At 52.5% G+C, this 27599-nt stretch overlaps 1 protein-coding gene across 3 annotated transcripts in view; it reads left to right on the top strand.

Annotated features, from left to right (window-relative positions):
• The window catches only part of SORCS2 (sortilin related VPS10 domain containing receptor 2), a 497183-nt gene that overhangs the window by 411511 nt on the left and 58073 nt on the right, over positions 1-27599 (top strand). For all 3 annotated transcript variants that reach the window (XM_086407453.1, XM_086407451.1, XM_086407452.1), the window contains exons 5-8: positions 8355-8428; positions 12792-12856; positions 15914-16032; positions 18406-18495. In XM_086407453.1, the coding sequence (XP_086263579.1) occupies positions 8355-8428; positions 12792-12856; positions 15914-16032; positions 18406-18495 (348 nt within the window). The remainder of the gene's footprint in view (positions 1-8354; positions 8429-12791; positions 12857-15913; positions 16033-18405; positions 18496-27599) is intronic.

Raw genomic sequence — 27599 nt, 5'->3', positions numbered from 1 at the left:
CACCTTCACCAGGAGAGGGAATTGTCTTTCTGACCCCAAACCAGCATCCTCTCCTCTGCGGGCAGTCCAGGGCACCTTCACGGTGACTGAGGAGTACACGGTGAGGGGCTCTCTCCAGGGCCAGCCTGGGTGCGGTGGGAGACTCCGGGGCTGGGAGGGGCGGACTGAGGGCCCCTGGAGGAGGGGCCGCCCGCCTGGAGGAAAGGCCTGGGTTGGGTTCCTACAGACACCGTAAGGAATGACCACAAACCTGACAGCTTAAAACAACAAAAGTGTATCGGCCAAAGGCCCCAAATCAGTTTCATGAGGCCACAGCCACGGGGTCTGTGGGGTGACTCTCCCCCTGGAGGCTCCCTCGCCTCCACCAGCTTCTGGAATTCTGTGGCTGGTGGCGAGTCACGCTGAGCTTCAAAGGCAGCGTCTTCAACTCTTCCTGTTCCGTCTTCACGTTGCCGTGTGTGAGTGTGTGTGTGAGTTCCCTCTGCCCCACCTGGATAATCCAGACCACCCTTCCCATCTAAGCATCTTCAGTGAATTGACCGCAAAGTCCTTTTTCGGTCCATCAGGTCCCTTTCACAGCTTCCAGGGATTCTGACAGATATTTTGAGGGGGACCTTTTCAGCCTTCCCTGATTGCTCAGTTGGTAAAGAATCTGCCTACAATGCAGGAGACCCTGGTTCCATCCCTGAGTTAGGAAGATCCCCTGGAGAAGGGATAGGCTACCCACTCCAGTATTCCGGCCTGGAGAATCCCATGGACCGTATAGTCCATGGGGTCGCAAAGAGTCGGACACGACTGAGAGACTTTCACTTTCACTTTTCAGCCAACCACCTTGCCCGATAGGAGGCCTGGTGCCCCATCGTGGCAAAAGGGCTGAGGAGGAGGCTGGCCCCGGGGAAAGTCACTCAGCCCCGAGAAATTGTGTGTGTGGGCAATTGGAGAACAGGAGTCCTGGTACCCATCCCTCTCCTCCTGTCCTCAGTTTCCTGTGAGCTGAATCCCACCAGAAGCCAGGGAGAAGGGGGCCTGTGGATGCTGCCTACACAGGCCAGCTCCCAGGGTTGGGAAAGGGTGGAAAAGGCAGAGCCCGGGTCTGGAGCAGATGGAAGCTATCTGGGTCAGAAGCTTCCTTGGGTGCCCCCAGACCTGCCTGGGACTCACCATTCCACACTCTTCCAGATTCCAGTGACTGACTCTCTTTCCAAGGATGGGTCACAATGCACGATTAAATATTTGTGTCATTATTTGATTATTGTCTGTACCTTACACACACACTTGAGGTAAGCTCTTTGAGGGTGGGGCTATGCCTGGCCATTTCTTTCACAATTTTATCTCAAGTTCCTGGCTGGAAATATTGAATGAAGAATAGAAGGAAGGGGGATGGATTGGTGGGTGGATGGGTGGATGGATGGGTGGATAGATGGATGGGTGGATGGGTGGATGCATCAGTGGGCAGATGGGTAGATGGATGGGTGGATGGGTGGCTAGATGGCTGGGTGTGTGGGTAGATGGAAGGTGGATGGATGGGTGGATGGATGGAAGGATGGATGCATAAGGGTGGATGGATGGTGGGTGGGTGGATGGATGGTTGGGTGAATGGATAGGTGGGTGGGAGGATGGATGGATGGATCGGTGGGTGGATGGGTGGCTAGATGGGTGGGTGTGTGGGTAGATGGAAGGTGGATGGATAGGTGGATGGATGGAAGGATGGGTGCATAGGGATGGATGGATGGTGGTAGGTGGAGGGATGGATGGGAGGATGGATAAGTGGTTGGATGGAAGGATGGATGCATGGGGGTGGATGGATGGTGGGTGGGTGGATAGATGGGTGAATGGATAGGTGGGTGGGAGGATGGATGGTGGATGGATGGAAGGATGGATGCATGGGGGTGGATGGATGGTGGTGGGTGGATGGATGGATGGGTGAATGGATAGGTGGGTGGGAGGATGGATGGTGGATGGATGGAAGGATGGATGCATGGGGGTGGATGGATGGTGGGTGGGTGGATGGACAGGTGGATGGATAGGTGGGTGGGAGGATGGATGGTGGATGGATGGAAGGATGGATGCATGGGGTGGATGGATGATATAGATGCATTGATGGCAGTTGAACGAATGAATGAATGGATTTCTACCAGTAGGGACCACCGTGGTCAGGGACCTCCAAATGAAGCTTCCTGTCTGGCCTGAGCCATGGCTGTCTACAGGACCTGGCCTCCTTGGTGGTCCTCAATTTAGTGTGTCTGCTTTGGTCTGGAATATATCACACACACCACTGGGCAAAGCAAGTCTCGTGCCAAGACCTGGTCCTCACTGACTGCCTGAAGTTCGGGATGTCCCTGAAATTCCCTGGCCTGGCGGACTGCCTCTGCTCCGGGTGCTCTCCTTTGGGACAGCATGTGCTCTGGGGTATTAATAGCGCTACTTAGCTTTCCATGTAATTAGACTAAAGCACAATCACAGGGACTTATTTTCCTGCAGAAATCCACTGCATTGCAATTGGTCTTTAATTTACGGTGCCCTGAAAAATTAATGGAGCTGAAATCTCAGTTATTTTCTTTGGTTCTTTTTGTGACTATCAGGAAAGAATAGGGGGAGAAGACAGGCTTCATTGTGGTTGTAAAGGGAATGAGGAATTTGAGGACATCACTAACAGTGACAGCAGGGCTTTCGGCTTTTTAGGCTTCAGGGTTTAGGAATCTCGCTAACTCCCCAGAAGCCGGATGGCGTGGGCGGACAACGTTGATTTTGATGCCCACAGACCTGGTGTGGAAGGCAGGTGTCTGCTGCTCTAGTGCTGAGTAACACACAGCCCCAGAGCTCCACAGCTCCAGCAGCAAGCATTCTTTCTCATTCCCGGGTCTGAGTCAGCGGGGGTCCTGGCGGGCTTGGCTGGGACTGGCTAGCCATGGCTCCTGGGCAGGGTTGGGGTCTCTAGTTCAGGAATCAGTGGTTACTTGTGGACATGCTAGTCTCATGACAGAGGGGCAGAGGAAGCTGCACGGGGACCTTCATGTGTCTGCTTATACCTGGAAAACATCACATCCCCTCCCACGGGCAAAGCAAGTCACGTGCCAAAGGCACATGGACTGCAGGCTGGACATCAGTATCCGGCTCACATGGGGCTTACAAATGTCTACAAAATCAAATGCCTTCCTCTGCTTTCTCCCCGTCCCTCCCCGCTCAGATGCCTGCCGCCTCCTCTAGCAGACAGACCTTCTTCCCCTGCTCAGACTGCCCTAACTCCCTATTTCTAGTTCCCTCCTTTACTGTGTCACTGAGGCTACCCTATTTGGATCCTGGACAGGCTCCCTGGGTGAGATCCAAAGGCAGTGGTTTTTCTTTCAAGGCTCAGCAAATTGCATTAGGCTCCTGGGATCAAAAGGATATCAGAGCTGGACAGCCTGGCCCCCATGTCAGCTTGCTAAGGACCCCTGGTATGACACTGACCAATCTGTTTCCTTCCACTTGAGCCTCAGATGCGCTCGCAGACAGAGCCCTGGGCACTTAACCTCTAAAACATCAATAGACCCACTCTTATGTTTTATTCTGCCCCTTGTCAAGAACCTCCTCACTTTCCAGCACTGTGAGAAATTGGTCTGAGCATGAGACTGCCTTCCAGAAACTTCAGTTCAGTTCAGTTCAGTTGTGTCCAACTCTTTGCAACCCCATGGACTGCAGCACACCAGGCCTCCCTGTCCATCACCAACTCCCAGAGCTTGTTCAAACTCACCATTCATTCATATGGTGATGCTATCCAACCATCTCATCCTCTGTTGTCCCCTTCTCCTCCCACCTTCAATCTTTCCCAGCATCAGGGTCTTTTCCAATGAGTCAGCTCTTCGTATCAGGTGGCCAAAGTATTGGAGTTTCAGCTTCAACATCAGTCCTTCTAATGAATATTCATGACTGATTTCCTTTAGGATTGACAACTTAGTAGAGGAGAAAAGACACCTTGGCCAATCAGGGAAGCCTGCCTGGAGGAGGGGTTGAACAGGTACTTAGAGAATGAATCAGGATGTAAGTTTACTTTTTAATAGAACTTCCGAGCAACAAAGATATTCGCACAAGAAAAGAAAGGAAAATGAGCCCCAGTAATCCTCCAGGGGTTGGTGGTGGGGCAGACAAGAACTCTCCTGAGAAGGGATGAGGGGGCTCTGTGGTCAGGAGAACAGCTTTGTAAGCAGTGAGAATCTTATAGCTCTGAATGTGTTTGTTTTTGCTCTGACCTTTGTGTCTGACGGGGCTCAGGCAGGAAAGAGACCTCACTCTGGATATTTTAGTAGAAAAAGGATTTAGGATTTAGGGCAATTGGGTCCTCTCTAAACTGCTGGGACTCTGGAAGGGGGGCTTCAGACCAGATTCCCAAGGATCCTCCCAGAAGCCTGAGGATCTGGACCACTAGGGGAAGGCGGGGTACCAGGAGCTCTGCTGGGATCACCAAGGTCAAGAACACGCAGCTGATGCTGGGGTCCAGGCATTGGAAGTCATCACTGCTGCAGCCTACACTGCCTGGGAACGTCCACAAAGCCAGTGATCGGTCCTGCGGCTGCCTCCACCACAAATGCCCTCCAGCCCCCAGAACCACGTCCCCATGACCTTGTTGGCCAGCAAAACAGTCACCACGTGATCCAGCAGTCCCACTCCCCGGCATATATCCAGAGAACACCATAATTTGAAAAGACACGTGCATCCCAGTGCTCACTACAGCACAGTTTGCAGGAGCCAGGACATAGAAACAGCCTGACTGTCCATCAGCAGAGGAGTGGATGAAGAAGAGGCGGTCCATATGCACAATGGAATATTACTCAGCAGTAAGAGAGAATGACATAATGCCATTTGCAAAAACATGGATGGATCTAGAGATTATCATACGAAGTAAGCCCAACAGAGAAAGACAGATACCATATGACAGCACGGACATGTGGAATCTAAAAATAAAGGTGCGGATAAATCTATTTACAAAGCAGAAATAGACCCACAGACATAGAAAAGGAACTTATGGTTACTGAAGGAGGAAGAGTAAATTAGGAGGTTGGGATTAGCACACAGACTCTGCATGCGTGCGTGCAAAGTCGCTTCAGTCGTGTCCGACTCTTTGCGACCCTATAGACTGTAGCCCACCAGGTTCCTCTGTCCGTGGAATTCTCCAGGCAAGAATACTGGAGTGGCTTGCCATGCCCATCGCCGTGGGATCTTCCTTACCCAGGGATCAAACCCACACCTCTTACGCTTCCTGCATTGGCAGGCAGGCTCTCTACCACTGGTACCACCTGGGAAGCCTAACATATATGCACATTACTACATACAAAATATACTACGTATAAAATATACCACATATAAAATAAACAAGAAGCTACCACACAGTGCAGGGGGCCAGCCTCGCATGTGGTAATAACTCATAAGGAAAAGAATCTGAAAAGCAAAGAACACATATATATAAAGCATATATATATATGATTTACTATACATTATTATATACATTGGGCTTCCCTGGTGGCTCAGCTGGTAATGAATCTGCCTGCAATGCGGGAGACCTGGGTTCGATTCCCTGGATTGGGAAGATCCCCTGGAGAAGGGAAAGGGAATGTATATAAAAATTATATACATTATTTATAAACAAATTATATATATATATATATAAATTACTGCGCTGTACAGCTGACATGAATATCAAAAGTGTATTTCAATAAATAGATGGCTAAGGCCGCAGGGAACTGATTCCATGGCAAAAGGCCAGGGTGCGTCTGCGTTGCACGAGTGCGTCTGTCTGACCCAGAAGTCTAGCTTCGAGGGAGTCCAAGCAACGTTGGATTTCAGCTTTGCAGCCTTTGCGGCATGACCAGGTACCCTACAGCAAGGGAGAAAAGGATGCTGAGTTCCAACGACACGTCCAACCTGCTGCTGAACGCCGGGTGGAATTGCCGTGCTTCTGAGAATTGCATGAGACCCCCGGCACACGTGTCTGCGAACGCACCTTCCCTCTGCCCTCCTCCCCCTCCGTCTCCTTTATTTCTCCCTCGACTCCCGCTTGGTTTCATCTTTACGTCAGAGCAGCACGTGCTACCATTCCACTCTGTTTCTTGAAGCATCCGTCGAGAGCAAGCCCGCCTGTCCCCAGGATGCTGCCACGTGGGTTTTAGCTGTGGTAACCGGGACCTCCCTGGCGTGTTTATTCTTGTGTATTCACTGGTATTGGTCTTTTACTCAGCAGAAACATTCTATTTCTGCAGCGACTGTAGTGCACTATGAAATCACCTCCCACGAGAGCAAATTGGAAAGGCTTCATAAAGTTCCGGGCAGGTGTCATAAACACAGAAGCGTCGGCAGCAATGGAAACAAGCCCACCATCCATTAAGCTGGGGGTTTCATAACCTGCAGCCGGAAACTGACAGCTACCGTCTCCTTTTTCATTCACTTAGACTGCCTGAGGATCTGAACCATGCTCTCTCAATCTGCAGATGGGTAAAGGGAGACTGCCCTCAGGGAGAGGAGTCAGCCTGGGGGTGGGAGAGGAGAGGAGGGCTGTTCCCGGTGGAGGGGACAGCATGTGTGAAGGCCAAGAGGCAAGAGAGAGGAAAGAGACGGACCCAGAAAAGAGCGAGGGTTCAATACATTGGGAGCCTGCTGAGGAAGGTGCGAAAGGGCCTCTGGTTCTACGCAGCCCAGGGCTGGGAAGCCCTTGGGGGGTAGCTGGTGGGGGCGACCGGCACTGAGCGGGAGACCGCCTAAGACGCACACTCTCAGCCTCTTCCGGGAAGAAAACCTCGCAGACTGGGCATTCTCTCCCTGCAGGTGAGAGCAGAGGAGAGAAGCTGAGCAACTCCAAGTTTTGTTTATGAAAAAGGACCAGGCTTCCCTGGTGGCTCCATGGTAAAGAAGCCACTTGCCAATGCAGGAGATGCTGAGCAACTCCAAGTTTTGTTTATGAAAAAGGACCAGGCTTCCCTGGTGGCTCCATGGTAAAGAAGCCACTTGCCAACGCAGGAGATGCAGGTTCGATCCCCAGTCGGGGAAAGATCCCACGTGCTGTGAGGACTAAGCCTGTGCACCACACCTGTTGAACTTGTGCTCTAGAGACCAGGAACCAAGACTACGGAGCTCAATGCCACAACTCCTGAAGCCCCTGCACACCAGAACCCGCGCTCTGCAGCAAGAGAAGCCCCGGCAATGAGAAGCCCCCCGTGTCACAGCGGGACAGTGGCCCCTGCTCGCCGCAACTAAATAAAAGCCCAGGCAGCAACAAAGGCCCATCACAGCCAAAAATAAATAAATAAAATTATTTTTTTAAATGTACCAAAACTTCAAGACACTTGAAAAATAACTGAAGTAATCAATTAAAAAAAAAAAAAAGGAACAAGTGTTCACGATTGTTGCCAAGGTCACAGCGTGTCCCTCAGACGACCATTCAGAGTGACTCTCTGGAGGCTCTTGGGGATGTTCACGGCGGGGACAGCCACCCTGAAGTGGGGCGTTTTCTCACGAGTCCCCGAGGTTAGGAGGTTTGGAGATGCTCTTGGCAAGGAGGAAGCACTCGTGCAGGAGCTTGTCTGCTTTTCTGCGGCTGTGGGAATTACAGAAGGGACGTTTTCCAGAACTTTCTCTCCCAGGCAGTCATGGGATCTGCAGCGTTCAGGGCCACTGTTGGCAAGGGGGCAAAGAGGTCCAGGCACCCAGACTGACAGTGTGGGTGGACCCAGGACGGATCAGGATCGAGGCACCAGGCGGGCATGGGGTGCTGGCTCCTGTGGTCTCCGCCTCGCCCCGGGCAGCTCTGTCCAGGAGAATGGTGGGCCCGACACTCCCCCCAGGGACCCCGAGCCCCACGTCAGCTCATTGTTCCACCTGGCTTCACTCACGAAACCTCAAGTTCAAAGTTGAAAGGATTGGGTCTTTGGAGTCAGTGATTGCAGAACATGAACCCTAAGCGCAGGCCCTGGGTCACTGCGGCGGTCAAGGCCCCAGCCAGCCTGCAGAGGGGGCGCTGCTGTTGCTGCACTGACCGGCCCTCCCTTCCTGCCCCTCCTCCCCAGCGCCCACCCGCTAGGAGAGCTTAAGGGACGTTCAGGTCCCTCCCATGTGCCTGCACCCAGACACACTGCTCCCAGGACCTCTGCCACACACCACACCCGCCGTCTCTAGGGTCCTCCCAGTGGCCTGGGGTCAAGAACGGCTGGGTGTGGAGTTCCCACCAGACCTTCTGCCTCTTGGAGACTGGTCTGCAGGGCCTGCCCTCCCCACTCCCCTGACCCACCTCCACGGGGTGCTCCACGTCCAGGGCACACGGGCCTCTGGGAAGAGGCTCGCTCCTCGGTCATAACCAGACCTCCCTCTCTGCTCCTTCTGCCCTAAAGCTCTACGTGTCGTCTGACCTGGGGAGGAAGTGGACCCTTCTGCAGGAGCGAGCGACCAAAGACCACGTGTTCTGGTGAGCGCGCCCCACGGGACCCAGGGGCCCCCACCCCTGCCCTCCTCACCCCGGGGGGGCCTCCAGGGCACCCTCTCTGCTCTGCTGGGCGGTGTCAGAAAGGCCGAGGGCTGGGGCTCGGTGTTCCCAGGCCACATGTGTGTTTGTTTACATGTAAGTCTCCCTCTCTGGGCCTCCGCTTCCTCGACAGTAGATGGGGGCGCTAATGCCCATGACCCGGGCACAGTACCCACGCTCGGCAGGCCTCCTGCCCCTCGGCAGGTCTGTCCTGCCCCCTCCCTCCTCCCCACCGCCCCTCCCTCCTCCCGTGCCCCCTCCCTCCTCTTCTCTGCCCCCTCCCTCCTCCCATGCCCCCTCCCTCATCCCCTCTGCCTCCTCCCTCCTCTCCTCTGCCTCCCTCCACTGCCTCCCCTGCACCCTCCCTCCTCTCTTGCCCCCTCCCTCCCCCTGGCCTGGTCCTAACTCAGCCCCTGACTAACTGCCGGGCTGTGCAGCCCCAGCCAGCGCCCCGGCCCCCTCCCCATTTCTGTCATCTCTTGGGAGCTGATCAAAATCGGTCTGCATAGGTAGCTCTCCGGTCTCACTGCCCCAGCAATGGGGCTCCGGTGCTCAGGAAATGCCTGTTGGATGAGAGAGTGAGTGAGGCCCACGGAGGATGAGACTTGGCCGAGGTCCACGGGCAGAGGGAAGGGGAGCTGAGCACGGGGTTCCCGCGGCCTCTAGAGGTGCACAGAGAGACAAGCTCTTTCTACCAAGGTGTGATTCCTGAGTGTGGATGTGTTCGCACACATACACTCGTGTTCTCTGCTTCGCATGTCATTTGGGCCACACACTAACACATGGACTCCCCGCCAGGCCACAATCCTGTTTCCTCGGGACAAACACGTGGAAACAACTCCCTGCCCACCCCCTCTGCCTCTTCAGTGTCTTCATGCCAATCAGGACCAGGAACTAGCTGGCTGACATAGGGCCACAGGCCGCAGAAGGGAAGCCTTGGTCTCTCCCCTGGAGCAATGGCCTGTCGGTGCGCCTTCCACCACATGGCTGCCCTCGCGAGAACTCGGGTCTTCCTCAGAAACTAGGGCACCAGTGTCAGGCCTTGTCATTCCTGTCAACACGGGCTCAAGGAAGTGGGGAGGGGTCAGGAGGTGGGGAAAAGCTGGGAGGAGGGGAGGGGTCAGGAGGGGAGGGGTCAGGAGGAGGGGAGGGGCTAGGAGGTAGGAGGGGTTAGGAGAGGGGAGGGGCTAGTAGGTGGGAGGGGTCCGGAGGAGGGAGGGGTCATGAGGAGGGGGAGAGGCCAGGAGGAGGGAGGGATCAGAAGCTGGGAGGGATCAGGAGGAGGTGAGGGGCTAGGAGGTGGGAGGGGTCAGGGAGGGGCGGTCCCTGAGCTGGTGGCCTGGGAGATTAGCAGAGCTGGCAGCTCCCCTGATGCGTCCAGTCCCAGGGAGACCTCTGGGATCACCGAGAGAAGCGGCCCACAGACACTGAAAGCAGAGTTTGTGCTCATTCGGACACGTTGTTATCTCTGGCAAATCAAATGATTTCTTCCCCAGGTTTCTGTCTTTGACCTGACAGCAGGAATTGCCAAAGCCCCATGTTCTAAGACCTTCATGTTTTGAGACTCTTAAGCAAGTGAGCTCATTAGACTGACCTCCTGGGGCCATGGCCAGGGACTGGGAGACCTACTGTGTTTTGGGACTGTGATGACTCTGGCTCATCACCTCCCTGCTAGTCTCTAAATGGCACTGGGACAGAATCGTGAGGGCCTCCCAGCAGCAGCCACGTTGTGAACACTGACCATCCACCAGGCACCGACCATGGGTCCAAGCGCATCATCTTATGAAATCCACACAACAGCCCCGACTGTCTCCCCTTCATGTTACACAGGGCAAAGTGGAGAGAGGCCAGGGCACGTGTCCTCAGTCACACCGCCCGGAAGCAGCAGCCCCAGGCCATGGCTGCTTCTGCTTGTGGCCGGTGGCCATGCCACTGGCCACTCTGCCAAGCAGTCTGCTCTCCTGCATTCCCCAGGCATTTCCAAGTTGGCCTTGGCACTCCAGCCTGGGTCCACCCATAAAGCCTCAGCCTTCCTCTTCCGTGAGCTCCAGTGCCTGCCAGGTGGGCGGCAAGAGGCAGGGCCTCTATCCTGAGGGGAGGTGAAGGGGTGACCACTGCAGCCCTGGAGGCGGGTGGTGGGCATCTTGAGGGTTCAGCGGAATTGTTTGCATCAGAGCTTTCCTTAGTAACTGTCAACTCCCCAGGCTCCCAGAGCTATGGACTTTTCCAACAGCTTGCTCAGCCACAGGTCTTCTCAAGCAACTGCTGTTTCCAAACAGCAGACCGAGGGCCTTCCCCAGACACCAGCTTTGGGGACCATGACAAACTAGAAGGTCTAGGGGGCAACGCTTGTCCCTTCCCACAGGGAGCCAGGCTCCATCTGAGCTGTGTAAGTGCAGAGGTTCACGTGGTCTTTCAAGACCCACGGTTGAGGGTTTCTAGGGGCAGGGACCTCAGGCTCATCGTGCTCCCAGCCTGTTGCTGGGCCTGGTGTGTGGGCCCGCTGGGAAGTGGCAGGGGAGAGACTCCGGTGGGGAGAGAGAGGGAATGAGAGAGGGAATGAATGGATGAATGAAAAGTGAGATAAATGAATGAGTGCATGAGAAAGTGAATGAGTGAGTGAATGAGTGAGCAAGCCACAGGCCGGGTGTCATACCCCATTCACAGATGACGGATGGTCAAACTAAACTTCCTCTGCTGAGCCGAGGACCTGTCAGCGCTCCTGGTAGGGAACAATGTCTAACTTTATTCAGAAAAGAGAGGAAAATGTCAGGCAGGAGACCTCCTTCCAAGGAGCTTACAGATGGCCTGTTCAGCAAGCCTAAATCAACACTTCGCCTTGCACTCGAGACTGTCCGGAGGGTCGGCGTGATTGATGCTGGCTCCCACATTGAAACACTCTGACTGCACTTCCCACCACCCAGAGCATCTGTGGATTTCGCATGTCCAGCGGGGACCACCTGGTCCCGGAGGAGACGGAGTGCACAGGGACCCCGGCGCCAAGCCTGCTGGGCATTGGGTTGAGAACTGAGGGGCCAGCTTGAGGCCAGGGGCTGCCAGCAGTGGGAGCTGAGTGCTCTGCGGGGACGTCTCATTGGCCTGGAGGGGCCGTGGGGGTGCCTGTCCACAGTGCTGAGTGGCACCGCTATGACACTCTGATGCAGTGAGACTCTGCGTCAGATTCTCAGCCTGCCCTTCGGCAAAGTAAATGTGCTGCACCAACCAGGTCGGTGTCCGTGAGAGGGTCAGCCGGGGGACGCCTTTGGAATGGTCATATCGTCTGGAATGCACATTATAACAGATGCAGTCAGCTCATCACACCCACGACCTCCTGGGTGTTCTCGCCTAAGAGATGGCTGAAGTAGACAGAAGGTTCTAAAGGGGGTGGACAGGCAGAAGGTGACCGTCCGGTTGACACGGGGAACCAGTAAAGTCTGGGAAACACTGAACAGCAGCACATCACCCCGAAGTGTCCTTTCAGGTGGAAGACCTGCACCTCACCCCCTGGGTGCCCGTGCGGGGCGGGCAGGGGTCGGCACTGGCCTTGTCCACCATGGAGGACGTAGCCCAGGCCCTGTGACACGTCTTCCTCCCGTTCTCAGCCCTCGTTGAGCACTCTCGTTGAGCCCTCGTTGTCACCAGCCACGGTCCCCGCTGTGCTGCCTGAACCCCTGGTCCAGCCGTGTCTGACTCTTTGCAACCCCATGGACTGTATAGGCCTTGGAATTCTCCAGGCCAGAATACTGGAGTGGGTCGCCTTTCCCTTCTCCAGGGCATCTTCCCAACCCAGGGATTGAACCCAGGTCTCCCGCATTGCAGGCGGATTCTTTACCAGCTGAGCCACCAGGGAAGCCCAAGAATACTGGAGTGGGTATCCTATCCCTTCTCCAGCGGATCTTCCCGACCCAGGAATCAAACCGGGGACTCCTGCATTGCAGGAAGATTCTTTACCAACTGAGCTATCAGGGAAGCCCCGAAACTAGGGTGATATTCCCAGGCCTCTCCTGCCTCCTAAGATCATTTCGATCACTAACACACGTGTGCACACGCACATGCATACACACGTGTACAGACACGGATGCACAAGTCTTCTCTAAACCACTGTAAATGGAAGAATGCCCAGTAAGGCAGAGGTGGGGGCTCCATCGGCGTCCCAGGAGCAGCTGGGCTCTGGGGGAGGGCCGTGCCCTCCGAGCCTCAGACCCGGGAGGCCACGAGGCTCCCAGGGGTTCTGGCAGCAGACAGGCCCGGGAGGAAGGGCTTGGGGGCTTCGTTTCCAAAGCCAACCTTTGCCGTTCTTTTCCAGGGCTGTGTCTGGGGTGGACGCTGACCCTGACTTGGTCCACCTGGAGGCCCAGGACCTCGGAGGAGGTAAGCAGGGAGGACGTAGGAGCCGGGGACCCCGAGTGCTCACCCCATGGCAGGCTCGGCCGCCCTTGTCCTTGGCGACTGGCCCTGAACAGCTGACCTCGCTGTGTTACGATGTGGCATAATTTTTGAATGTGCTTGTTTTCCAGCCAGGGATAAATCGAAATCAAGGAGCTCCGCTCCAGTGGAAAAGTCTATTAAGAGGGCGATTTGTTCTGGCCTCTGAGCACTGAGTGCTTCCCCATCTCTCAGCCCCGATCCCCGCCCTGCACTTGCTGGGTGTCGAGGTGAGGCAGGGACTCTGATGGCTCCCCCCGCCTCCAGGGGGCAGGAGCCTTCCTGGCAGATGAGCCCAGAGGCCATGCCTGTTATGAGGAAGGTCCTCTGTGCTCACTGCCGACAGAACCACGGAAGGTTCTAGAACATCACAGCCAGTAGGACCTATAGGTTGTGTTTTCACTCAACAAACACTGGCTGAGCCCCCTGTGGACCAGGCCCAGGGCTGACCCTGCTGAGGACCCACAGGTGGACAAGACCCAGCCCTGCCCCTTGCCTGGCAGGACCTCCTTGGTTTCTACTGGCATGCAGACCTGGGCAGGGCCACCCTTCACCTACAGTGGGTGCCGACAAGTGCAAGCTGCTGTCCCTGGGGGGGACGTAGTACATGGAGGGCGGGTTCAGTGCCAGGCACCGGAGTCCTGGCTGGTGACCGAAGCTCTGGAGGGAGCTCCCAGCCCTCTATGTGGCAGCCAGGTGACCCTGGAAGTGACCTCAGCTCCCCGCCCTCAGCATCCTTCTCTGTGGAATGGGTCCCACGCGTAGTGCTCAGCCTGGGGCGGCATGGGTCATCAAGTGGCAGGGGGGTCCCCTTACCACGTCCAAGCCCTAGGCTCTTCCCTGGATGCCCCCAGCCCCTGTCCTGCAGGGAGCAGGGCAGTGTTACTGTTGTTTCTGCTTCACTTCTTGAGCTCAGTCATGGGGTCTGGAGCCGGTGCAGACCCCAGCCCTGCCACCCTCCATGCAAAAATCCCAAGTCACCCCCTGCTCCCAGCCACCCCAGCCTGGGAGTTCCACCAGAACCCCATCCAGCCAAGCTTGGTGGCACAGAATCCTGGCCTTTAGGACCCACTGCACTGGCAACCCCCACCTATCCTCCAGCCAGCCTGAGCTACTGACCATTCCCCAAGGTCACCCTGTCCCCTGCCATTGCCCCTGCGGAAAGGCTGGGCCCCTGTCCCCGGAAGGACCCTGGGGTGACAGTGCAGGCTGTGGACAGGAGGACGGTCACTCCTGTCACACTGGGGCTTGTTCACGAGAGCCAAGCGCCCACCTCCCTTCTCAGCCCCGTGGTCAGAAACTTCACCTCGGCAGCCTCAGAGTGGCTCCAGAGAGTGGTTTACGCCACAGAGATTAGCAAGGGCTACGGATCAGCCCTTCTCCCACTGCACAGACCGTCAGCACCGTGAGAGGTGGTCTTTGTCTGTCTTGCTGGCAGTAGAGCTAGAGCAGGGAGGACCTGACCATCGTGACATGAGTGAGCGAGTGAGAGGACGAATGCATGGCTGAATGAGTGGGCGAGTGAGTGAACGAATGAGTGAGTGGGTGAGTGAGCAGACCGTCCACTGAGTCTGGCCTGGGTTCGACTCCACAGCGTGCCCAGCCAGGCAAGCCCACGACAGGATATTCAGTGTTGACCACAGGGAGTGACTGGCCTATTTAGAGGGGAGAAGGATGTGGTTCTAGAGGAATCAGGCTGTGGCACAGCCATGGCTGATTGCGAGCCTACTGTGCGCACTGTTTCAGGGGACCCTGCCAGTGAGTTAGGGCAGGCCTTCCAGCCCCCAGCCCGGCCCCCTGGCACTCTCTGTGCTGCCCAGCTACCCCAGGCCGTGGGCAGGATATGCCCCCAAAGGTGCTGATGTCTCTGAGCGCCTGGCTGGGCTCCATTTGGCCCCTGTGGTTAATTCTGCTCCTGCCCACACGTGGGAGAGATGAGTCCCCAGGGCAGAGGCTCCAGGCAACTCCCTGGGGGTCCCCCATCCCAGAGACAGAGGGCCTAATGGAAATGGGAATCTCCAGGCAAAGCTGGTGTTCAATTTGCTCAACCATAGATATTTCAAAAAGGATGAAAGGGTTTGCCTAAATCTAGTGGGGAAAGAACCCCTGAGTCCTTGCTCACACCCACCTGTTGATTGGTTGTGAGTGGAGAGACGTCTGGAGGGCAGGAGGGGTCCTAGCCGTGACAGGCGCTGTAGCCCTGGACTCTCCCTTCCCTGGGTGACCACACACCCACTGGGCCTGGGGAATGCCAGTGGCTGGGGGTTGTGTGGGGATCTCCTGCCCACGTCTCTGGGGGTTGCTCTGCGGCCCCTCCCCCAGAGAGGGGATCCAGGTGTCCAGGGATGTATAGGTGTTGTGTCTGCAGGTAGCCTAAGCCAGGAGCAGAGGGTGGACGGGGCAGAACATGGGCCTAGTCCTGCACTCACACAGCTGTGCTCTCCTGCACGACTTGAGCCCAGGGTCAGCAAATGCTTCCCATCAAGGCCAGCTGGTAAACGTTTCAGCTTGGCCGGCCCTGTGGCCTATGCTGCCCGTGACCGCCATGGTAGTGTGAAAGCGCTGTGTGTGATGCGTAAACACGCAGACATAGCTGTGTTCCATGGAGCCTTTCTTTGGGAAAAGCCTGGAGGCCGGCCGGGTGGCCCTGAGTAGACAAGTCTCTAACCTCGCTCAGCCTCAGTTTCTGCATCTGGAAGATTGGACCACCCTCCCCCCCCGCCCCCCGCCCAGTATGGTCCTGAGGATCGAAAGAGCTCCTCCCAGGAGAGCGCCAGGCACAGAGCCGCCCCCATCCCCACTCAGCGGCAGGTGTAGTACTCGCAGGGCCAACCCTTTAAAATTCAGACCCACAAACAACATCCGCGGCGGTGGTATCGGAACACAGATGGAGCGAGAAGGCTCAGCACTTCATCATGTCTGGGGCTGCGTCTGACTCCGTCCGCTGGCGTCTGGGTGTTTTGAGATTTCACGCCCCGCGTGGCTGCCTCTTATCTCCTGCAGGTTTTCGCTACGTCACCTGCCAGATCCACAACTGCTCCGATAACACGCGGACGACGCCCTTCGTGGGCCCCATCGACCGCGGCTCTCTGACCGTGCAGGACGACTACGTCTTCGTGAAGGTGCGCTTGCTTCCGGGGCTCCTGGAAATGGGCAGGAGGTGATGTGGAATATAAGCCACTCTGGGGGAGATGGAATCACCCCAACAGGAAGCCATAAAACGGCTACTTTACCTTCAAGTGCTACTTGCTTCAGTTCCTGCTGCCCCTGTGGCGAGGTACCGCCGCCCCCAGAACCCCACAAACCCAGAGCACTGGAAATGGGCTGCCATCCGCTCCTTCTCCCTTCTGCCCCCCAGGACCCTCCCACAGCTCAGGGCCCCCAAGCCTGAACCCCTGCTGCTGCATCTGGTTCTGGTGGCTCTGAGTTGATATGGGTTGTCTCTGGTCATCGTTCTTGGCTACTTCATCAGCAGTCCACAGCCCAGGGACCAAGCCCTGCGGCCTGGTACTCAGATCACAGTTGGGACCACCCTCCAAAACCGTGTGATCTGACTGTTCAGAAACTCCAGGGAGCAGCTAGTCATACCACTTCTTGATTACTTCCACTGATGAGGAACTCGCTCCTTTCAAAACAGCCCGTCCCCTCCGAGACAACCCAAATCTTTGGAAATGTCCTTACAGCAGTGAGATAAAGTGTTTCCTCTACTCTCGTCCACTGGCCCCTGTTCTGCCCGCTAGGATCCCAGGGGATAATACCACAGGCTCTGATGGAGATGGTCCCTAAGGGCACTGGCTGGGCGCTCTCTCCACTGAAGGCTCCCCCATCTCGGAGACACTTCATCACCCCACAGAGTGGACCCACACCTCCTGTGGAGCGGGGGCTGGAACTGGCAGGGTGGGTCATGGCCCCCATTAGGGCAGTCAGTAAGAGGCTCCTGCCACCACCAGCCCTGCTCTCATTCTCCTTCACCCACTGCTGAAGCCCCTCGGCCTCCCATACCTTCTGTCTCTTTGCATGTGCTCTTCCCTGGGCTTGGAGTGCTCACGGCCCCTCTTCCACCTTCTCTTCCCATTCTCTGTCATGTACCCCCTCCTCCAGGAAGCCTTCCTTGGCTTCCGCCTACTTCAGGCCCGCTGGTCGCCTCCTTGGAGTGCCCCCAGCTCTCTCTCCCGTCCTTCACTGCAGCCCAGGCCACACTGGCATGCTTTACTATTTACCGTAGAGCCTGCATCCTGCAGGGAGGTGTGCCCCAGGTCTGTACTCAGCACCGCCCCCTGCGTTTCTCAAACATCTGCTGAGTGTTGGAGCAACAGTGGCCGCAGCTTCTTTGACGATCAATCCCGCGTGGAGTGTTTTCGAAACACTTTGCTTGGTCCGCCAGCACCCCAGCCTGAGACCCCTGGGGGCACAGCTGTGGCTGAACGGGCTGGGCTGGTCCTTGTGCAGCAGGGGGCCCTGGGTGGGAGTGGGGGCTTGGTTAGAGGTGCTGGGAAGCCTGGCCAGGCCGAGGGTGGGCCATGGGAGGGGGCTCAGGGAGGACTGGGGTGCTGTAAGGAAGCAGGGGACACTGTGATCGGACAGCTCAGGGGTCAGGTCTAGAAGTGGGGGCTCAAGAAGCTGAGTTGCGGTGGGTGAAGGAGCCACCCCTGTGCTCAGCCTTGGCGGTGCTCAGGCGTGATCGTGACCACTCTCAGCTCTGTCACAGCAGCCTGGTCTGCCGCTGGTGACACTGTCTGCGTCAGACGGGAGAGGTGCGTGCCTGGCTAAAGGCTGAGGTCAGGGGCCACAGGGCTCTGTCCAGCTCTTGGCCCAATCCGTCTCCCATCGCCTGTTTGCCCCCTTGCTCCTCTTCCCCTCTCCCTCCTCCCCACTTACGCGTTCCCCAAAGAAGCAAACGCCGCTCTTTTCCTGGCTCTTCCATTCTCTCCCATGGGAGACAAGTCACTCCAGCTCTGGACCTCACTCTGCTCATCTGTACAGTGGAGGTCACCACAGCGCGTGGACCTGCTGGGCTTGATGCCGATGGCCTGCCTTGTGTCACACACGCGGCGTCCCAGGAGCCCTGCCTGTCGTGTCGCCTCTCTTGCCTTGTGTTCTGGTGGCATCTTGTGTGACTTGAGCTTACCTCTGTCCTGTCTCTTCCTCCACTCAGCAGTTCACCAAGTACTCTCACTAAGAGAAGTTCTGGGGAAAAAAATTTTCTTTCCTTTGTTCTGTAACTCAGATACAGGGAAGCAAAGTGCTGAAAGAGCACAAGGGAAGGAGATTAGTTCTAACCGAGGGAGGTGGAGGAAGACTTCCCAGAGGTGGGGCATTTGGTATGGGGCTCTGAAGGATGAATAGGAGTCTGTCTAGTTCAGGCAAAGCACATGTAAACAATATAAAAGGGCATTTTCACCAGCTGAAATACAATGTGTAGTTTTTCATTCATGAAGATCTGGCTTAACTGGAAACCTAGCCCCTTAAAAAAGTATTTTTTCCCCTCCTGTTAGGCAACCACAGCAAACCAGACCAAATACTACATCTCTTACCGTCGCAATGAATTTGTCCTGATGAAACTGCCAAAGTATGCATTGCCAAAGGTAAGAGTGGGTTCCCTGTTCCACCTGGCCCTGAGCTGTGTCCTGAGCCTGCACTGACTTGGGGGCCTGCAGGTGCCTGGTGATGGCCAGCTCAGGATGGACAAGAGCGAGGCGGCCTTGCTTCCTGCAATGACTCCCCTCCGCCTCCACTCCACCCTTGCATGTGCCCAGCTGCATCCTGTCCTAGGGCCTCCACCATGCTCCTTCCTCTGCCCGTTCTTCCTTTTCCCCAGACTCCCGCACATGTGATGTTTCAGAGCACTATCTCCTCCTATTGAGCCTCCAGGCTGGTCCTGCTCACACCTTACGCTTCTCTTTCCTGGCACTCAGGGTGTGAGGAAGGCCCTGTGTCCATTTCCTGCTTTCATCTGGAGTCTCTGGGGCTGGGGCGCAGTTTCTGTTTTATTCACCACTGCATTCCAGCTATCTACTATGGTGCCTAGTATGTAGTAGGTGCTCAATTAATGCTACTTCCTTCCCCTTGTGTGTATGTGTGTATGAGTTGGTCAGTCGTGTCTGACTTTTTGTGACCCCATGGACTGTAGCCCGCCATACTCCTCTGTCCATGGGATTCTCCAGACAAGAATACTAGACTAGGTTGCCATTCCCTTCTCCAGGGGATCTCCCTGACCCAGGGATCGAACCTGGGTCTCCTGCATTGCAGACAGATTCTTTATCATCTGAGCCACCAGGCAAGTCCTGGCAAAGCAAAGAAGAGGGGACATGGAGGCTGCCCAGACACTGCCCCCACCCTGTTTCAGAGTGAACTCCACAGTCCCCTCCCTGCTGGTATGGCATTCCAATTTTACAAAGGAAGTGACTGAAGATCAGAGAGGCTAAGTATCCTGTCTGAAGTCACACAGCTGGTAAGAAGCCGAAGCACGTTTCACACTGAAGTCGAGGGTGCAGGGGTCTGAGACCAGCCTCCGGCCACATCCCCCTCCGGAGGATGTTTTCACTCCCTGTACATAATTCAGAAACACAGATAGAAGCAGCCTTTCCTCACCCACACGCTTACTGAGCATCGCATATAAGCTGGGAACTAACTCTACAGCTGTGAGTCAGACACCTCAAATTCCTTCCCTGGCTGGGTTTTCAGAGGAAACAGGCAGAAAGTCAGGCAGACAAATGTGTGGTATAATTGCCGGCTGTGGTGTGTGCTGAAACGGGATAAGAGGCCAAGCCAGAGAATGACAGAGGACGGGGGAAGCTTCCCTGAGTGGGGTGTTTGCTCTGAAGCCCGAAGGCTGGGGGAAAGCTGTTCATGGGTAGGATGGTGCAGATGCAAAGGCCCTGGGGCCCGAGAGACCTGGCTGGAGGGCAGAGGGTGGGGGCCAGGTGAGAGGAGGCAGTCCTTCCTATGACCCAGCTTCAAAGGATGACTGAGGACCTCCTCATAGGGGTGGCATTCGTATTGGCACTAAGTGTCCCTAAGCTCACTCAGGAGTCCTGCCCAGGACCCATGATGGGCCAGGGGTTGGGGGTGATGCACAAGTCAGGCTGCTCTCAGGGATCATCCCCCAACCCTGAGCCCAGGGTGGGGTGTCCCAAGACCACATATGGTCTTGTGAGCACACTGCCCATCCAGGCAGCAGGCTGCTTCCTCTCCACCAAATTCAGGAGAGCAGCCAGATCCCGTGTTCCCACCAACAACGCGGAGAGCTACCTAACTGAATTTCCTAATCAGATTTTGTTGTTATACGGTGAATTTGTGACTCTTGCCTCTTTCCTCCGCTCAAACCATTCCCATCTTTTTTTTTTTTTTCTTTCATTAATGGCCCAAGTTGGCCCAATGGCCCATGAAAACAACAGAAATTAGAGCCGAGGGGAACTCAGCACGGCCTCCCCACCTCCTTCCCCCCCTGCCCTCCCCCAGCCCTGTTTGACTGCCTCTGGTCCCTGGCCCCAAGCCAAAGCGGCTTTTCTGCAGCTGCGTCATCGCAGTCCCTCTGTCTGCAGCCTGGCTTTCACATGACAACGTCTTGGGAGAATTTTTTCCGAATGATACACGATAGCCCCTTTTAAATAACGGCAAAACTTTCAACTCAGGAGACTGTGCCTTGTTCAGCTAAGCCAGACTCCTGTTGTGTAGGCATTTGGGTTGTTTCCATATTTCGTAGTTATAAACTGTGCTGCTAGGAATATATTTGCACCCACAGGTATTTATTTTTTTATTTTCACAAGTTAGTCTAAGAAGAATTTCTGGACCAAGGATATAAATATTTGTGGAGCTTAGTTGCTTTCTAAAAGGGTTCCACCTTGCCACCAGCAAAGTTAGAACAGGCCTGTTTTAACATGGCTTTGCCAGATTTTGTGTTGTATCAGTTCTGTCTTCCTTCTACTTAAAAAGGTATAAATGGCCTCATTCTGTCGTTTTAATTCACCTATCTCTGAAAACTAAAATGGGTAAACAGTTTTTATTATATTTGTCAGCATTATTTGCTTAAATTGTTTACTTGTAGAGATTCTAAAAAAATACTCAAGAGAAAAAAATAGAGAAAAAAGAGAAAGAAAAAAAAAGCAGGCAAAGGCTATAAACAGACAAAAGAGAGGAAAAATCCAAATAACTACTGATTCTATAAAAACATTCAGAAGCATAAAGTGAATGCAAATGTACTTTAAAGTGAAATAGTCTTTTATCTGTAATATGTTCACATAAAATAAAATCCATAAAGTGTAGGAATAAAGGAGAAAGTGACGTCAGGGAAGAGGGTGGGGTGGAAGCACGGAGTCCGTCTTCTCACTTAGGCCAAAAACCACACTGGCAGAACCCTCCTGATGTAATGATTTTGGAACTCCTGGTCTGTTCCAAGGCTTGCAGCTTCCAGGGGAAGGCTTGGAAGGTAAGTCATTAATTTCCACAGTTTTGGCTCTTCCCAAGGTAGCGGCTAAACGTCTCTCCCGACCTCCCCCTCAGCCACAGGATAGCATCCGTGCACATGTTCCTGGAGCCGTGGACACACCGCTTGCAGGATTCATGATGCTAATCCCTGGGCACCAGTAGGTCTGGGACTATATGCTCCTGATCATGAAGCACTTAATTTCTTCCACTTGGTGGTTGTTTCAGCATCTATAAAACAACTCAGGAATTGTACATCAGACACTATTATCTAGGCCCTTCAGAGAGGACCTAAAGCAGAGGATATGGGGGAAGGGTCTGTCCTGGGAAGGCCCCATAGGGTCCTGCTGGTCTTACAGCCAGAGCCTGTTTCCACCTTCATCCCCACATTTATTTTTCTTCTTTTCCCTTTTGGGAGCCAACATTTAAGGACAGAGGATGAGATGATCAGATGGCATCACCAACTCAGTGGACATGAATTTGAGCAAGCTCCAGGAGATAGTGAAGGACAGGGGAGGCTGGCATACTGCAGTCCATGGGGTCACAAAGATTCATACATGACTCAATAACTGAACAACCGTTTAAGGATGAGGACATTCAGAAGCAACAGCCATATGGAGGGATGTAGAAAGTCATGAAGCATGCCCAGGAAAAAGCTCACGCTCAGACAAGACTTGAGGAGAACTTTAGTTTACACCTCAGGCTGATTCCCAAGACACACACAGCCTGCAGCAATAAAATCAAAATAAAAAACAAACAAAAAAGCCAGCAAACCCTGGGGGGGCGGGAATCTGATTTCCTGCATTATTAGATTGGAATATCCAGTTTTCAACAGCAAGGAGACTACAAGGCAAGCAAAGCAGGGGCCATCCATTCCAAGGGGAGAACACCAGCAGAAGCAGCCTCTGAGAAAGGCCAGACGCCAGACCTACTAGACAAAGACTTTAATGTAACTGCCTTCAAGATGCTCAAAGAAGTAAAAGACACGGGGAGACAGTCAGGAAAGCAGTGTGCTCATGAATTAGAAGTACAAGCATACCTCGTTTTATTGCACCTAGCAGATACTGCATTCTTTTTAACAAGTTGTAAGTTTGTGGCAACCCTGCGTGGAGCCAGTTTATTGGGCCATTTTTCCAATAGCATTTGCTTTTTGTCTTTGCATCGTATTTTGGTAAATCTCACAATATTTCAAACCTTTTCATTCTTACCATATTCATTATGATCAGTGACTTTTGATGTGACTGCTATAATTGCTTGGAGCCAACTTAATTGATAAACATTATGTGCGTTTTGACTGCTCCACTGAGCAGCCATTCCCCCATCTTTGTCCTTCTCCTCTGACCTCCCTGTTCCCTCAGACATACAAAATTGACATTACAATGGCCTCTAAGTGTTCCAGTGAAAGGAAGAGTCACACTTCTTTCACTTTAAATTAAAACCTAGAAATGATTACACTTAGTGAGGAAGACTTGTTGAAATCCAAGACAGGCTGAAAGTCAGGACTTTTACAGCAAACAGCAGGTTGTGAATTGAAAGGAAAAGTTCTTGAAGGAAATTAAAAGTGCTACTCCTATGAACACATGAACAAACAGCCTTATCACTGATATGGAGAAAACCAAACAGCCTTATCACTGATATGGAGAAAGTCTGAATCATCTGTGTAGAAGATCACACCAACCACAACATTCCATTAAACAAAGCCTAAACCCACCACTTCCCTGGTGGCTCAGATGGTAAGGCGTCTGTCTACAATGCAGGAGACCTGGGTTCAATCCCTGGGTTGGGAAGATTCTCTGGAGAAGGAAATGGCAACCCACTCCAGTACTCTTGCCTAGAAAATCCCATGGACGGAGGAGCCTGGTGCAGGCTACTGCCCATGAGGTCGCAAAGAGTCGGACACGACTGAGCGACTTCACTTTCACTTTCAAACCCAGAACAAAGCGCTGTGCTGTGCTAAGTAGCTCAGTCATGTCAGACTCTTTGCAACCCCAGGTTCCTCTGTCCACGGGGATTCTCCAGGCAAGAATACCAAGGTGGATTGCTACGCCCTCCTCCAGGGGATCTTCCCAACCCAGGGGTCGAACCCAGGCCTCCCACATTGTCGGCGGATCATTTTACCATCTGAGCCAGCAGGGGAGCCCAAGGAAAGCGCTAACTCTCCTCAATTCTATGAAGGCTGAGAGGTGAGGAAGCTGCGGAAGAAAAGTCTGAAGCTGGCAGAGATTGGTTCATGAGGTTCAAGGAAAGAAGCCGTCTCCATAACATCATAGTGCAAAGTGACAAAGCAAGTGGTGATGTGCTAATAGAAGCTGCCACAAGTTATCCAGATACAACTAAGGTTATTAATGAAGGTGGCTACACTGAACAACGGATTTTCATTGTAGACATGCAGCCTCTGTTGGAAGAAGATGCCACTAGGACTTTCATAGGTAGAGAGGAGAAGTCAATGCCTGGCAGCAAAGCTTCCAAGGACTGACTGAATCTCTTGTTAGGAGGGGCTAATGCAGCTGAGGACTTGAAGTTGAAGCCAGTGCTCATTTATCATTCTGAAAATGTTAGGGCCCTTAGGAATCATGATCAATCTACTCTGCCTGTGTTCTGTAAGTGAAACAAAGCCTGAATGACAGTGTATCTACTTACAATATGGTTCACTGCCTATTTTAGCCCCACTCTTGAGACCTAGTGCTCAGAGAAAGATTCCTTTCAAAATATCACTGCTCATTTGACAGTGCACCTGGCCCCCACAAGCTCTGATGGGGAATTCAGTGAGATTAATGTCAGCATGCTGGTTTCACACCTTCTGACAAGTGTGCACATTCTGCAACTCGTGCATCCAGGAGGGATTTCAACTTTCAAGTCTGAATATCTAATAAATACAGCTCACAAGGCTGTAACTGCTAAAGACAGTGATTCCTCTGATGGATCTGGGCAAAGTCCATCGAAGACCTTCTAGGAAGGATCTGCCATTCTAGATGCCATTAAGAACATTTGTGATTCATGAGAAGAGGTCAAAGTGTCAACATCAACAGGAGTTTGGAAGAAGTGGAGTCCAACCCTCATGGATGACTTTGAAAGGGTTAAGACTTCAAAGGAGGAAGTAACTACAGATGTGGTAGAACCAGCAAGAGAACCAGAATTAGAAGTGGAGCCGGAAGATGTGACTGACTTTCTGCAAGCTCATGATAAAACTTCAAGGGATGAGGAGGTGCTCCTTATGGACAAGCAAAGAAAGGGATTTCTTGGATGGAATTTACTCCTGGTGAAGATGCTGTGAAGATTGCTGAAATTACAGCAAAGGATTTAGATGTTACACTAGCTTAGTTGATGGGGCAATGGCAGAGTTTGAGGGGATTGATACCAATTTTGAAAGAAGTCTACTGTGGGTAAACGCTATCAAACAGCATTGCATTCTATACAGAAATTATTCAAAAAGGGAAGAGTGGATAGATGCGGCATTGCTCATTGTTGTCTTATTCTAAGAAGTTGCCACAACCACCACACTGGTCACACAGCAGCTGTCAACATCTAGTTCAGACCCTCCACCAGCAAAAAGATTAGGACTCACTGAAATCTAAGATGGTGGTTACCCATTTTTTAACAATAAACTACTTTTTAGTTAAGGTTATACATTTTGTAAGACGTAATGCTATTGTGCACTTAGAGATTACAGAATAGTGTGACTGTAACTTTTATATACACTGAGAAATCAGAGAAATCTGTGTGACTCACTTTATCATGATGTTTGATTTATGGGGTGGTCTGGAACTGAACCCACAGTATCTCTAAAGTGTTCCTGTACCAAAAAAAAGACAGAACCCGTGGAACCAAAAATAAATCCTGAAGCTGAAAGGAACAATAATTGAAATGGAAAATCCACTAGAGACATTCAAAAACAGATTTGAGCAAATAGAAAGAACCAGAGAACTTTGAAGATGGGACAATTGAAATGATAAAACCTGAGGGACAGAAAGAAAAAAAATTGAAGAAAAGTGAAGACCATCCAAGAGACCTGTGGGCCATCATCAAGTGAGCCAATGTACGAACTATGAAAGTCCCAGAGGAAGAAGAAAGAGAGAAAGGGGCAGAGGAATTATTCGAAAGCCCGAAACTTCCTTAAAACTGATGAAAAACATAATATCAGACCTTTAAAAGCTTGGTGAGCTCCAAGTAGCATAAACACGAAGAGTTCCACACCAAGACATTATACTCAAGCTGTGGAAACACAAAGAAAGAATCTTGAAAGCAGCAAGAGACAAGTCACTCATCACATACAGGGGTCATCGATAAGATTATAGGCAGATTTGTTACCAGAAACCTTGGAGGCCAGGAGGCAGTGAGTTGCAATATTCAAAGTGCTGAAAGAATTTGGTGAAGATGTTGGTTCATTCAGCTGTTCCTTAAATTTTACCTAAAAATCTATGAGGACATTTCCCCTATCATTCTTACTAAAATGTCTTTAAGCTTTCCAAAAGTACTCCTTTAAAATGGTTTCACTACAACTAAAGGAATAATGCAAATACATACACCATCTCCACCTGTTTGCCACTCCATCCCTCCTTCCCATGACCACCTCACTTCATTCCTCAAGGCAACTGTTGTAGGGACTCTTGTTGTTCACTCACTCATTTGTGTCCAACTCCTTGCAACCCCATGGGCTGCAGCCACCAGGCTTCCCTGTCCTCCACTGTGTCCTGGAATTTGCTCACGCTCATGTCCACTGAGTCAGTGATGCTATCCAACAGCCTTATCCTCTGTCACCCCTTCTCCTCCTGCACTCAATCTTTCCCAGCATCAGGGTCTTTTCAAATGTCAGCTCTTCACATCAGGTGGCCAAAGTATTGGAGCTTCAGCTTCAGCATCGGTCCTTCCAGTGAATATTCAGGACTGATTTCCTTTAGAATTGACTGGTTGGACCTCCTTACTGTCCAAGGGACTCTCAAGAGTCTTCTCCAGCACCACAGTTTGAAAGCATTAATTCTTTCATGCTCAGCCTCCTTTGGGGTCCAGCTGTCACATCAGTATATGACTACTGGGAAAACCATAGCCTTGACTACACAGACCTTTGTTGGCAAAGGGATGTCTCTGCTTTTTAAGATGTTGTCTAGTTTTTTCATACCTTTCCTTCCAAGGAGCAAGCATCTTTTAATTTCATGGCTGAAGTCACCATCCACAGTGATTTTGGAGCCCAAGAAAATAAAATCTGTCACTGCTTCCACTTTTCCCCCCATCTATTTGCCAGGAAGTGATGAGACCGGATGCCATGATATTAGTTTTTTGAATGTTGAGTTTTAAGTCAACTTTTTCACTCTCCTCTTTTACCTTCATCAAGAGGCTCTTTAGTTCCTCTTCACTTTCTGCCATTAGAGCAGTATCATCTCCATATTTAAGGTTGTTGATATTTCTCCCAGCAGTCTTGATTCCAGCTTGTGATTCATCCAGCCTGGCATTTCACATGATGTACTCTGCATAGAAATTAAATAAACAGGTGACAGTATACAGCTTTGATATACTCCTTTCCCAATTTTTAACCAGTATGTTGTTCCATGTCTGGTTCTAACATTGCTTCTTGACTCACAAACAGGTTTCTCAGGAGACAGGTAAGGTGGTCTGGTATTCCCATCTCTTTAAGAACTTTCCACAGTTTGTTGTGATCCACACAGTCAAAGGCTTTAGTGTCGTCAATGAAGCAGAAGTAAATATTTTTCTGGAATTCCCTTGCTTTCTTTCTGATCCAATGGATGTTGGCAATTTTATCTCTGGTTCCTCTGCTTTTTCTAAATCCAGCTTGTACATCTGGAAGTTCTCGGTTCACATACTGCTGAAGCCTAGCTTGAAGGGTTTTGAGCATTACCTTACTAGTATGTGAAATGAGCGCAACTGTATGGTAATTTGAACATTCTTTGGCATTGCCTTTCTTTGGGATTGGAATGAAGACTGACCTTTTGCAGTCCTGTAGCCACTGCTGAGTTTTCCAAATTTGCTGACATGTTGAGTGCAGCACTTTAACAGCATCATCTTTTAGGATCTTAAATAGCTCAGCTGGAACTCCATCACCTCCACTAACTTTGTTCATTGTATATTTATTCTTCATCTTAGTTTAACAAAGCCTAAATCTTAGCTGGTGCCTTGCTTCCCAGCTGGGACTAAATTTTACAGCTTCCCTTGCAGCTACATGTGGTCATTTCTGAAATCTGGCCAATGAGATTAAGTGGAATCATCAGGTCTGGGAGACTTCTCAGGCCCCTATTTTAAAGACTAGCCTTTC

This window comes from Bos grunniens, chromosome 6 (genome assembly GCF_055505025.1).
Source record: "Bos grunniens cultivar Pamir isolate PY7600 chromosome 6, Bosgru_T2T1.0, whole genome shotgun sequence".
Lineage (NCBI taxonomy): Eukaryota > Metazoa > Chordata > Mammalia > Artiodactyla > Bovidae > Bos > Bos grunniens.
This window is presented reverse-complemented; position numbering and strand designations above follow the sequence as displayed.